Raw genomic sequence first — 13,863 nt, forward strand, 5'->3', positions numbered from 1 at the left:
GACTATCAGAAAATAAATTAAATACAGAATCTTTAAACATCACAAAAGCTTGTAAAACTGCATTAAGCTCTACCTTTTGAGCTGATTGTTTGGGTACTAAAAATGTAAAAGTTTGATCAGGGGTAACTATTGCTGCTGTACCATTATTTGACCCATCAGTGAATATATTTGGAGCATTCATGATAGGTGTTTTTCTTGTCATTTTTGGAAAAATTACAGGATGCAATGACCAAAAAGACAATAAAGGATTAGATGGTAAGTGGTTATCAAATGAAACATTAGATTTGCACATGATTATTGCCCAAGTATTTAACTCATTAGCTAACTCATCAATTTGATTCATAGTATATGGAGTAATAATTTTATTGGGAGAAATTCCAAACACTCCCTTTGCTGCTTTTATTCCTTTGAGTATTAATTGTCCTACAGCCTCAGGATACCTAGTAAGAATAGTGTTAGGAGAATAAGATAAATGTATCCATAATAATGGACCTTCTTGCCAAAATACTCCTGTAGGAATATTTTTTGTTGGTAGTACAATAAATAATAAAGGCAAACTTATATCAATTCTATCCAAATGCATATTTTCCATATATGTTTCAATGATTTTTAATGCCTTTCTTGCTTCAGGCGTTAACATTCGGGGTGAATTTGGATCTGATGGACCTTTTAGGATATCAAATAAAGGTCCCAACTCTCCTGTTGGTATACCTAAATAAGGCCTTATCCAATTTATGTCTCCTAATAACTTTTGAAAGTCATTAAGTGATTTGAGTTGATCTACTCGATTTGAATTTTTGGTGGACGGACCATGGTTGAGGATAATAGAACTCCTAAATAATTAATTGGAAAATTTAATTGTACTTTATCTATTGCTATCTCTAGATTATATTTTTTTAATAAGTTTGTAAGTGTGGCATAACATTCTAGCAATGTGTTTTTATCTTTGTGTGCTAATAATACATCATCCATATAGTGAAATATTTGTAGTTCAGGATTTTGATTTCTAAGTGGCTGGATTACTTTGTTAACATAAATTTGACACATAGTTGGGCTGTTAGCCATCCCTTGAGGGAGTACTTTCCATTCATATCTCTGATCAGGACCTTCATGATTCAGTGCAGGGATAGTAAATGCAAAACATGGACTATCCTCAGGATGAATTGGAATTGAAAAAAAAACAATCTTTAATATCTATAACTAAAACATACCAGGTTTTTGGCAAAGCAGACAACTGAGGAATCCCTGATTGAGCAGGTCCCATAATAACCATCTCATTATTAATGGCTCTTAAATCTTGCAATAATCTCCATTTAGCAGATTTCTTTTTGATGACAAAAATGGGAGTATTATGGGGAGATACAGAAGGTTGTATATGTCCTTCCGCTAATTGTTGTTTGACCAGGTCATGGGCTGCTTGTATCTTTTCTTTAGTCAGGGGCCACTGAGGAACCCATACTGGTCTTTCTGATTTCCAAGTAATTTTTATTGTCTCAGTGGCCCTTTCTGAAAATCCAACCCATGTCTGTCTGTTCCTTGATCTATTTGTATTGGTGCTGCTATACCTTGTTCTTGTTTTTCTAATCTTTTTCCTTTCCTAAAACCTTGTCTAGTCATAATAGTGGGTGCATTTTGGTTGATGTTATTTGTTAATGTCAAACCTAATTGATCTAGGACATCTCGTCCCCATAAATTTACGGGAAGATGATCCAATACATATGGCTGTATAGTTCCTTCACATCCTTCAGGATCCTTCCAATCTAATACCATTGCACTTCTATGGGGATTAGTCGCCACTCCTAGGCCTCGAAGCGTTTGAGTGGCTTGTTGTAATGGCCAATGTTTTGGCCATTCTTGACGAGAGATGATGCTAAGGTCTGCACCTGTATCCAGTAGCCCATTAAATTCATGTCCTTGAATACTTAGTTTTAGCATGGGGCGAGAATCTAAATTTAAAGAAAGCATAGCCCAATCTACACCTGTGGAGCCTAATCCCTTGGAACCTCTTTCTACAGTACGACTGGAAAATTTATCATGTAGGCTGGGTATTATTAGTAACTGTGCTATTCTATCTCCTGGTGAAATTACTGATATACCCTTTGGAGAACTGGCTATAATTTTTATTTCACCTTCATAATTGGGATCAATTACCCCAGGACTTATCATAAGTCCTTTTAGAGTAGAAGAGCTGCGTCCCAATAATAAGCCTACTGTTCCTTTGGGAAGAGGTCCTTTCACCCCTGTGGGAATGATTTGAACTCCCATCTCTGGAGTTAGTACTGCTCTGGCGGAGGTGCAGATGTCCAACCCTGCACTCCCTCTGGTTTGTCTGATGAGGGATCTGATGGACAATGTGTCCTGGGCACTACCCTGATGGGGTTGCTGGGTTCCTCCAGTGCTCCGTATATTTGTGGTTTTGGGCCCCGGAGCATTGGGCCCCCCTGTCCATTTTTTGGCAATGGAGCCCGATGCCTTTCTCCACGATATCGTGGATAAACACCTGGTCCTTGTTCGTTTTTTGATAATGGAGTACCCTCTATGGTGGTTTGAGAACGGCATTCATTAGCCCAATGTCTCCCTCTACGGCATCGTGGGCAAATACCTGGTATTCTACTCCTTTGATACCTAGTTTTGTTAAACCCTCCTCCAATGGGGCAATTCCTTTTAAAATGTCCTGTTTGTTCACAATTGTAGCCTGTTCTTGGCCTGGCATCTAAAGCCTGTTTTACTGCAGCTGCCACAATTTGCCCTTGTTCATTAATGTCTCTGGCATCTAAAGCCTGTTTTACTGCAGCTGCCACGACTTGCTCTTGTTCATTAATGTCTCTACATAATTTAATATATGTGTTTAAATCTTCATGTTTCCATGGTCTAATGATATCTCTGCACCAACGATTCGCTTGCTCATAAGCCAGGTGTTTTAGTAATGGCATTGCTTGTTCTGTATTCCCAAAAACTCTGGTAGCTGTTTGAATAAGCCTATCTACAAATTCAGCATAAGGTTCATTAGCTCCTTGTATTACCTTAGATAATTGACCTTGTAAACCTCCATGTCCTTGTAAAGTCTTCCATGCCTTAATTGCATCTGCAGCAATTTGTGCGTATACGCCAGGATCATATGCAATTTGTTGCTGCTGATCCTCATAAGGTCCCTTTCCTAACAACATATCTAGATTTCTCTGAGGATAACCAGCTGCTGCATTTCGCCTAGCCGTCTCCTTGCAAAATTCCTCATTGGCAACCTTCCATAACAGGTATTGTCCTCCATTTAGCACAGCTTTACACATATTAGCCCAATCTGCTGGCGTCATGTTCAAGTTGTTAATGGATTCGACCATGCTTACAGTGAAGGGTGCTTGAGGACCATAGGTTGTTACAGCCTCTTTTAGCTGCTTCACTGATTTGAAATTTAAAACTTGGTAAAATCGCTGCCCTCCTGCCTCAAATACAGGGCATGTTAATATTTGAGATCTTGTCTCAGGATCCCAACTATCAACTGCGGGGGTTGGGGGCCTCCCAGCATATGGTGGTGGCGCTGTTGGTTGGACACTTACGCCCTCTGGTGATAGAAAGGTGTTAGTAGCAGTCTCCTGTAGAGGTGGTGCTGTTGGTTGGACACTTACACCCTCTGGTGATAGAAAGGTGTTAGTAGCAGTCTCCTGTTGTAACTTTCCCCCTGATGGCTTTTTCTGTTTTACACTTTCTTTCTCTGTCTGACTAGCTTGAGAGGCCTTCTCTTTTACTTGAATCTTTTCCTCTGTCTGACTAACTTGAGAGACCTTCTCTTTTACTTGAATCATTTCCTCTGTCTGACTAACTTGAGAGACCTTCTCTTTTACTTGAATCAATATGTCTTCTCCTTCCTCTACCATTGTCTGAACTGAAGGCTTTGGACTAAGCAAACAAGATATGAACGTCCACAATGGCAATGTGCCAACTGGCAGAGTCCCTGGGCTTTTCTTTTCTATTCTTTTTAAATCTTCACCATGATGGTTCCATTGTGATATATTTAACAACTCCTCCTTAAAAAGCCATGGGCTACATTTTTGTATTGTATCAACGTATGCCCTGATTGTTCTTGATTTTACTGAGATGCCTCCTTCCTCTAACAATTTACTTAACACTCTTTCAGTTTGTTTTTTACTAATTTCTGATCCCGTATTTCTACTATAATACAACCCAACAAGATAACGCCTAACAAAACTGAAACTGAGTGAAACAAAATTGGAACAACACAAAATCATTATAATAGCCTCCTGAAATGTCCATCCGTCCTTTCTCCCTATCTGTTCCTCAGATGTGAGCGGTTTTTCTTCCATCTTACACATCTCCAGGGACAGGCAACTTAAAACAAAAGTGAAACAAAATAACAAAAGAAGAATCTTAAAATAGCTACCCATCCTCTCGACCTGCCCTCTGGGGCGAGCAGTTTCACTTACCCTCAGTCGCTCCCCGTGCGAGCCACCAAATGCCGCAGTCTGGCTGGGCACAATCAGGAGCCACTTGTCAAAAGAAACTAACTTTATTTTTAGAACCACACATGCCAAACAAAACAGCCTCTCAGGAAAAACCCTCAGAGCCTCAACTGCCACCACCGACTTTCCACAAGCCTCTCTCTCCCACACAAGCTTCTCTCCCCCTCCCACAATCCTCCTGCTCTTGAGGCCGATTGGCTGGGTCACATGGGCGGAGCCAAAAAAGTCCCCCAATGAGCAGCTCCGTGGTCTGAAAGGGCAGGGAAACAGCCCAATGAGCATCACCGCAGAGGAGCCAATCAGCTAGATGTTGCTGGGGCCGCTGTGAGCCAATCATCAGTGGGCAGCTGGAAGTTTGCTGGGGCCCCTTCGGCTGTGGCTCTCAACATCTCCCCCTCTCTGTTTAAACAACAAGCATGTGGCTTAGGGACCGTGCCTGCCTTAGGTTGTCCAATAGTACATATGGTCCTTAGGTTGGTACCATTGCAATTGGATCTTACCCGTCACTGACTACCGGTCCAGTATACAGCCACACCTGTGGAGAGGTCTTTGTACCAGCGGGGGGGTGAGGTTCTTTGCCTCACCTCTGTTGGCCCCCAAATTTTAGCTGGACGATCATGACAAGCAGAAGGGAGGAAGATACACCAAGCCAATTGACGGCTCCTTTTGGAAAAATTGTACCACCAATGACATCATCAGCAAAAATACCCCAACACTACCACAAGTCGCTGCACCAACAGATAGTTCACAATGCATACAGGTGAGCTCACAATGTGTCCAGGCAAGTTCTGCAAGCAGTTCAGTGATGGCTATTGCAGAAGCTGTAGATTGGTTTTATCTTTGACTTCACCAGCACTGGGATGAAGATAGGAATTCTGGCAATAATGGCTAAAGAAAAAATTATGTAACATTACAGAAGGCACTAAAAGAAAACAATTTTCTTAACAATTTACATTATCTTCACCGGCACTGGGATGAAGATAGGAATTCTGGCAATAATGGCTAAAGAAAAAATTATGTAACATTACAGAAGGCACTAAAAGAAAACAATTTTCTTAACAATTTACATTATCTTTAAGAGAATTATTAAATATAATGAAAAGGAAAGGTGAAAGTAAACAAACAGATCTGTTAACCTTCTTTTTTGTTTACATATTAAAACAATCCTCAACAGTTGTTTACCCAATTTAAATTAAACCATATAAATAACGTGAAAAAAAATATTTGGATCCATTTTATCATGAGCGCTCATCATATATGATATATGGACATACATACATTCAAACATATAACACAAAACACAAGTGTGCACACATAATATAATACATACAACACATAACATTATAGTAAAGGCCTTATAACTTTTTACAGGTGAAATCTCCATTGCAATGTTTAAAAACTCTATAGTCAAAAAATAGAACTGATCAGCAAAACATTAACCTAGGTCTGTATGAGCTCAAAAAACAAAATAGAACTTCATGATATGGCAAAGGGCAATAATAAAATAGATATTGAAAAAAGCATCCTGGTTCTGTTGCAGATGTAAGAATAGCCAAACTGGAGTTTTGGATATCAGTTGTTATGGATTTGAGCCAAATCATCTTCTTTTTGGTCTGTAGAAATCGCTTTAGTTAATCTTTCTGGAATCCAAATCGGCTGCTGTTCTCCCTGTGGAAACACATAAACAGACCCCCGACTCCAGACAATTACTGGGTCAGGACCTTTCCATTGTCCTGTTAGAATATCCTTCCAAAGTACCTTGGGCTTATGTACATTTTTTGGACACATGTGCCTTTCCGCAGCACTAAGTCCTGATGAATCCAAATTTAAAAAGTTTAGAGTAAAAAGGGTTATTTTAAGTTTATCTTTGGGGAATATATACCCCTTCCCAATTCCTTCTTTTTGCTTTAATAAGTACATTTTAATAGTTTGATGAGCTCTTTCAACTATGCCTTGTCCCTGTGGATTGTATGGGATTCCTGTTATATGAGTAATGCCAAATGTTGAGCAAAATTGTTTAAAAGAGGTAGAAGTATAACCAGGGGCATTATCTGTTTTTAACTGTTTTGGAACACCCACAGTGGCAAAATTTTGTAAGCAATGAGCTATAACATCTTTAGTTTTTTCTCCGGCATGAAGGGAGCCCATCAAAAATCCAGAAGAAGTATCAACTGTAACATGCAAATATTTTAATTTTCCAAATTCTGGCAAGTGTGTGACGTCCATCTGCCAAATATGGTTAGGTATCAATCCTCTAGGATTGACTCCAAGATTAACTTGTGGTAAAAAGGTCACACAATTTTGACATTGTTTTATTATTTGTCTAGCTTGTTCCTTAGTTATTTTAAAACGCTTTTGTAAAGTATTAGCACTGACATGGAACTTTTTATGAAAATTTATAGCTTCTTCTAGTGTAGAGAAAATATGTATGTCATGTGTAGTTTTATCTGCTAAATCATTGCCCAAACTAAGGGCTCCAGGCAATCCTGTATGTGCCCTGATATGTCCTATAAAGAATGGATCTTTTCTGTCCCAGATTAGACTTTGTATAGTGGAAAGCAAAGAGAAAACAGTAGAAGAAGGGGAAATCCTACCAGCATCTTCAAGAGATACTATAGCATTAACTACATACTGACTATCAGAAAATAAATTAAATACAGAATCTTTAAACATCACAAAAGCTTGTAAAACTGCATTAAGCTCTACCTTTTGAGCTGATTGTTTGGGTACTAAAAATGTAAAAGTTTGATCAGGGGTAACTATTGCTGCTGTACCATTATTTGACCCATCAGTGAATATATTTGGAGCATTCATGATAGGTGTTTTTCTTGTCATTTTTGGAAAAATTACAGGATGCAATGACCAAAAAGACAATAAAGGATTAGATGGTAAGTGGTTATCAAATGAAACATTAGATTTGCACATGATTATTGCCCAAGTATTTAACTCATTAGCTAACTCATCAATTTGATTCATAGTATATGGAGTAATAATTTTATTGGGAGAAATTCCAAACACTCCCTTTGCTGCTTTTATTCCTTTGAGTATTAATTGTCCTACAGCCTCAGGATACCTAGTAAGAATAGTGTTAGGAGAATAAGATAAATGTATCCATAATAATGGACCTTCTTGCCAAAATACTCCTGTAGGAATATTTTTTGTTGGTAGTACAATAAATAATAAAGGCAAACTTATATCAATTCTATCCAAATGCATATTTTCCATATATGTTTCAATGATTTTTAATGCCTTTCTTGCTTCAGGCGTTAACATTCGGGGTGAATTTGGATCTGATGGACCTTTTAGGATATCAAATAAAGGTCCCAACTCTCCTGTTGGTATACCTAAATAAGGCCTTATCCAATTTATGTCTCCTAATAACTTTTGAAAGTCATTAAGTGATTTGAGTTGATCTACTCGATTTGAATTTTTGGTGGACGGACCATGGTTGAGGATAATAGAACTCCTAAATAATTAATTGGAAAATTTAATTGTACTTTATCTATTGCTATCTCTAGATTATATTTTTTTAATAAGTTTGTAAGTGTGGCATAACATTCTAGCAATGTGTTTTTATCTTTGTGTGCTAATAATACATCATCCATATAGTGAAATATTTGTAGTTCAGGATTTTGATTTCTAAGTGGCTGGATTACTTTGTTAACATAAATTTGACACATAGTTGGGCTGTTAGCCATCCCTTGAGGGAGTACTTTCCATTCATATCTCTGATCAGGACCTTCATGATTCAGTGCAGGGATAGTAAATGCAAAACGTGGACTATCCTCAGGATGAATTGGAATTGAAAAAAAAACAATCTTTAATATCTATAACTAAAACATACCAGGTTTTTGGCAAAGCAGACAACTGAGGAATCCCTGATTGAGCAGGTCCCATAATAACCATCTCATTATTAATGGCTCTTAAATCTTGCAATAATCTCCATTTAGCAGATTTCTTTTTGATGACAAAAATGGGAGTATTATGGGGAGATACAGAAGGTTGTATATGTCCTTCCGCTAATTGTTGTTTGACCAGGTCATGGGCTGCTTGTATCTTTTCTTTAGTCAGGGGCCACTGAGGAACCCATACTGGTCTTTCTGATTTCCAAGTAATTTTTATTGTCTCAGTGGCCCTTTCTGAAAATCCAACCCATGTCTGTCTGTTCCTTGATCTATTTGTATTGGTGCTGCTATACCTTGTTCTTGTTTTTCTAATCTTTTTCCTTTCCTAAAACCTTGTCTAGTCATAATAGTGGGTGCATTTTGGTTGATGTTATTTGTTAATGTCAAACCTAATTGATCTAGGACATCTCGTCCCCATAAATTTACGGGAAGATGATCCAATACATATGGCTGTATAGTTCCTTCACATCCTTCAGGATCCTTCCAATCTAATACCATTGCACTTCTATGGGGATTAGTCGCCACTCCTAGGCCTCGAAGCGTTTGAGTGGCTTGTTGTAATGGCCAATGTTTTGGCCATTCTTGACGAGAGATGATGCTAAGGTCTGCACCTGTATCCAGTAGCCCATTAAATTCATGTCCTTGAATACTTAGTTTTAGCATGGGGCGAGAATCTAAATTTAAAGAAAGCATAGCCCAATCTACACCTGTGGAGCCTAATCCCTTGGAACCTCTTTCTACAGTACGACTGGAAAATTTATCATGTAGGCTGGGTATTATTAGTAACTGTGCTATTCTATCTCCTGGTGAAATTACTGATATACCCTTTGGAGAACTGGCTATAATTTTTATTTCACCTTCATAATTGGGATCAATTACCCCAGGACTTATCATAAGTCCTTTTAGAGTAGAAGAGCTGCGTCCCAATAATAAGCCTACTGTTCCTTTGGGAAGAGGTCCTTTCACCCCTGTGGGAATGATTTGAACTCCCATCTCTGGAGTTAGTACTGCTCTGGCGGAGGTGCAGATGTCCAACCCTGCACTCCCTCTGGTTTGTCTGATGAGGGATCTGATGGACAATGTGTCCTGGGCACTACCCTGATGGGGTTGCTGGGTTCCTCCAGTGCTCCGTATATTTGTGGTTTTGGGCCCCGGAGCATTGGGCCCCCCTGTCCATTTTTTGGCAATGGAGCCCGATGCCTTTCTCCACGATATCGTGGATAAACACCTGGTCCTTGTTCGTTTTTTGATAATGGAGTACCCTCTATGGTGGTTTGAGAACGGCATTCATTAGCCCAATGTCTCCCTCTACGGCATCGTGGGCAAATACCTGGTATTCTACTCCTTTGATACCTAGTTTTGTTAAACCCTCCTCCAATGGGGCAATTCCTTTTAAAATGTCCTGTTTGTTCACAATTGTAGCCTGTTCTTGGCCTGGCATCTAAAGCCTGTTTTACTGCAGCTGCCACAATTTGCCCTTGTTCATTAATGTCTCTGGCATCTAAAGCCTGTTTTACTGCAGCTGCCACGACTTGCTCTTGTTCATTAATGTCTCTACATAATTTAATATATGTGTTTAAATCTTCATGTTTCCATGGTCTAATGATATCTCTGCACCAACGATTCGCTTGCTCATAAGCCAGGTGTTTTAGTAATGGCATTGCTTGTTCTGTATTCCCAAAAACTCTGGTAGCTGTTTGAATAAGCCTATCTACAAATTCAGCATAAGGTTCATTAGCTCCTTGTATTACCTTAGATAATTGACCTTGTAAACCTCCATGTCCTTGTAAAGTCTTCCATGCCTTAATTGCATCTGCAGCAATTTGTGCGTATACGCCAGGATCATATGCAATTTGTTGCTGCTGATCCTCATAAGGTCCCTTTCCTAACAACATATCTAGATTTCTCTGAGGATAACCAGCTGCTGCATTTCGCCTAGCCGTCTCCTTGCAAAATTCCTCATTGGCAACCTTCCATAACAGGTATTGTCCTCCATTTAGCACAGCTTTACACATATTAGCCCAATCTGCTGGCGTCATGTTCAAGTTGTTAATGGATTCGACCATGCTTACAGTGAAGGGTGCTTGAGGACCATAGGTTGTTACAGCCTCTTTTAGCTGCTTCACTGATTTGAAATTTAAAACTTGGTAAAATCGCTGCCCTCCTGCCTCAAATACAGGGCATGTTAATATTTGAGATCTTGTCTCAGGATCCCAACTATCAACTGCGGGGGTTGGGGGCCTCCCAGCATATGGTGGTGGCGCTGTTGGTTGGACACTTACGCCCTCTGGTGATAGAAAGGTGTTAGTAGCAGTCTCCTGTAGAGGTGGTGCTGTTGGTTGGACACTTACACCCTCTGGTGATAGAAAGGTGTTAGTAGCAGTCTCCTGTTGTAACTTTCCCCCTGATGGCTTTTTCTGTTTTACACTTTCTTTCTCTGTCTGACTAGCTTGAGAGGCCTTCTCTTTTACTTGAATCTTTTCCTCTGTCTGACTAACTTGAGAGACCTTCTCTTTTACTTGAATCATTTCCTCTGTCTGACTAACTTGAGAGACCTTCTCTTTTACTTGAATCAATATGTCTTCTCCTTCCTCTACCATTGTCTGAACTGAAGGCTTTGGACTAAGCAAACAAGATATGAACGTCCACAATGGCAATGTGCCAACTGGCAGAGTCCCTGGGCTTTTCTTTTCTATTCTTTTTAAATCTTCACCATGATGGTTCCATTGTGATATATTTAACAACTCCTCCTTAAAAAGCCATGGGCTACATTTTTGTATTGTATCAACGTATGCCCTGATTGTTCTTGATTTTACTGAGATGCCTCCTTCCTCTAACAATTTACTTAACACTCTTTCAGTTTGTTTTTTACTAATTTCTGATCCCGTATTTCTACTATAATACAACCCAACAAGATAACGCCTAACAAAACTGAAACTGAGTGAAACAAAATTGGAACAACACAAAATCATTATAATAGCCTCCTGAAATGTCCATCCGTCCTTTCTCCCTATCTGTTCCTCAGATGTGAGCGGTTTTTCTTCCATCTTACACATCTCCAGGGACAGGCAACTTAAAACAAAAGTGAAACAAAATAACAAAAGAAGAATCTTAAAATAGCTACCCATCCTCTCGACCTGCCCTCTGGGGCGAGCAGTTTCACTTACCCTCAGTCGCTCCCCGTGCGAGCCACCAAATGCCGCAGTCTGGCTGGGCACAATCAGGAGCCACTTGTCAAAAGAAACTAACTTTATTTTTAGAACCACACACGCCAAACAAAACAGCCTCTCAGGAAAAACCCTCAGAGCCTCAACTGCCACCACCGACTTTCCACAAGCCTCTCTCTCCCACACAAGCTTCTCTCCCCCTCCCACAATCCTCCTGCTCTTGAGGCCGATTGGCTGGGTCACATGGGCGGAGCCAAAAAAGTCCCCCAATGAGCAGCTCCGTGGTCTGAAAGGGCAGGGAAACAGCCCAATGAGCATCACCGCAGAGGAGCCAATCAGCTAGATGTTGCTGGGGCCGCTGTGAGCCAATCATCAGCCGGCAGCTGGAAGTTTGCTGGCAGCTGGAAGTTTGCTGGGGCCCCTTCGGCTGTGGCTCTCAACAGAGAGAGAGAGAGAATTTTTTAATATATATATATATTTTTTAGTTTTCAGCAGGCACAACATCTTTGTTTATATGTGGTGCTGAGGATCGAACCTTGGCCGCACGCATGCCAGGTGAGCGCGCTACCACTTGAGCCACATCCCCAGCCCCATGTTTTTTTTTAAATATTTATTTTTAGGTGTAGATGGACACAACACAATGCCTTTATTTTTATGTGGTGCTGAGGATTGAACCCGGGCCGCACGCATGCCAAGCGAGCATGCTACCACTTGAGCCACATCCCCAGCCCCAAAGCTTTTCCATTTAAATCTTTTCTTGTTCTGAAAATCTTAAAACAGCCTGGGTCACAAAAACAGTCTCACAGATGGGCACAATGGTGCACGTCTGCAATATCAGTGACTCGGGAGGCTGAGGCAGGAGCATCATGAGTTCAAGGCCAGCCTCAGCAACTTAGCCAGACCTGTCTCAAGGAAGAAAAAAAAAAAAAAGGTCTTATTGTGACCCAACCAGTTGAAATGACCAGCTCAAGATCAGTCAAGCTTCTTAGCTCTACAAATTCCCCCCAAGGATGGGAAAGCTCTTAAGATTCCAGAGAATTATATTTGGAGCAATGAATGCAGGATTCAGCCACCAAGGCCACTTGCCCCAGGTCCACTCAGGGTAGCAGCTGTGAATAGTCAGGCAAACCTCAGCACATGCTAACAATGGGCCCTGTGCCTGCTGCGTCACTTTCCTGTGGTCCTCAGGTTTAGCTTGGCCTTCCTTCTCAAGTCATTACAACTGACACTTCAGCCCCAGCCCCCACCAAAATCAACCCAAGTGAAGTAATAGGACTCTGTCCTCCAGGCAGAGGGCAGACACTAGCTACATGCCAGACACTAGCTAACCAAGGGGGATACAGGGACAAACGAGAAGCACGCAGACTAGTGGGGAACAACAAGCCCACATACCACTAAATAAGTCATAAGAAAGTTCACCAGGCTCATGCTATGAAGGAAACAAAACAGGGCAAGGAGACAAAGAGACTTGGGGGGTAGGTTGCAGGGACTGTCACCCTGAGGGTAATTGAGGAAGGCCCCCTTGAGAGGGGACATTTAGGCTAAAATGTGACAATGAAATACAGCCAACTATTCACAGATCTGCAGGAAGAACATTCCAGAAAGAAAGAACAACAAGTGCCAATGTGCAGATAAGGGAGCAAGCCTTATCTTCGTGTGGGCTTTCCATGGCTGTGACAAAACACCTGAGATAATCAACTTATAAGGAGGAAAGACTTATTTGGACTCATGGTGTCAGGCCATGATGCTTGGCCCCATTGCCTTTGAGGCTTGGCCAGGTAGAACATCAGCATGGAGCATGGAGCACAGCAAAGCTGCTCACCTCCTGGTGGTAGGAAGACGGAGGGACAGGAGGGGCCAACATCCCCTTCAGGGACACACCCCCGTGACCTCTTTCATCTCACCAGGCCCCACCTTCTGAAGGTTGCACCAGCTCCCAAGACCACCATCAGCTGGGGACCAAGCCTTCAACTCATGGCCTCTGGGGGACATTTCAGGTCCAAACCCGACGTCTTAGAAGGACAGGAGAAAGGCAGGTGTGGGTGGAGCAGAGCAGAGGAGAGGGAGAGGGAGAGTGGATAGAGCCGGGCCAGGCGGGGTGGACTCCTGCCCTTGAGGCTGAGGAAGGTCATAAGCAGAGGATGATCAGCTCTCTGCTTTGAAAAGGTCATTAAGGCTGCTCTCAGGAGAAGGACTCAGGGGCAGAGAATGAATGAGGGAGAACAGGCAGGGGGCGGATGGACGCCTGACTAGGCTGGGAACCCTGGAGATGACGAGACACCACAGGATTTGGGACATATTCTGGAGACAGGGCAG

General features: G+C 41.3%; 3 protein-coding genes across 3 annotated transcripts in view; 1 reads left to right on the forward strand and 2 right to left on the reverse strand.

The window, feature by feature from the left end:
* Rab37 (RAB37, member RAS oncogene family) overlaps positions 1 to 13,863 on the forward strand; it is a 78,877-nt gene that overhangs the window by 25,513 nt on the left and 39,501 nt on the right. The gene's annotated exons all lie outside the window — the stretch shown is intronic.
* On the reverse strand, positions 1,787 to 4,132 carry LOC131424899 (endogenous retrovirus group K member 6 Gag polyprotein-like). The gene is made up of 2 exons (XM_058585287.1): positions 3,780 to 4,132; positions 1,787 to 3,731 (listed from the first exon to the last, which is right to left on the reverse strand). Exons 1-2 carry the CDS (start codon positions 3,870 to 3,872, stop codon positions 2,274 to 2,276), a joined length of 1,551 nt encoding a protein of 516 aa, XP_058441270.1. The 5' UTR covers positions 3,873 to 4,132; the 3' UTR covers positions 1,787 to 2,273.
* On the reverse strand, positions 8,919 to 11,240 carry LOC131424900 (endogenous retrovirus group K member 6 Gag polyprotein-like). The gene is made up of 2 exons (XM_058585288.1): positions 10,888 to 11,240; positions 8,919 to 10,839 (listed from the first exon to the last, which is right to left on the reverse strand). Exons 1-2 carry the CDS (start codon positions 10,978 to 10,980, stop codon positions 9,382 to 9,384), a joined length of 1,551 nt encoding a protein of 516 aa, XP_058441271.1. The 5' UTR covers positions 10,981 to 11,240; the 3' UTR covers positions 8,919 to 9,381.

Source organism: Marmota monax, unplaced genomic scaffold, assembly GCF_021218885.2.
Source record: "Marmota monax isolate L192 unplaced genomic scaffold, Marmota_monax_Labrador192_F-V1.1 WCK01_AAM20220418_F8-fsc00475, whole genome shotgun sequence".
Classification (NCBI taxonomy): Eukaryota; Metazoa; Chordata; class Mammalia; order Rodentia; family Sciuridae; genus Marmota; species Marmota monax.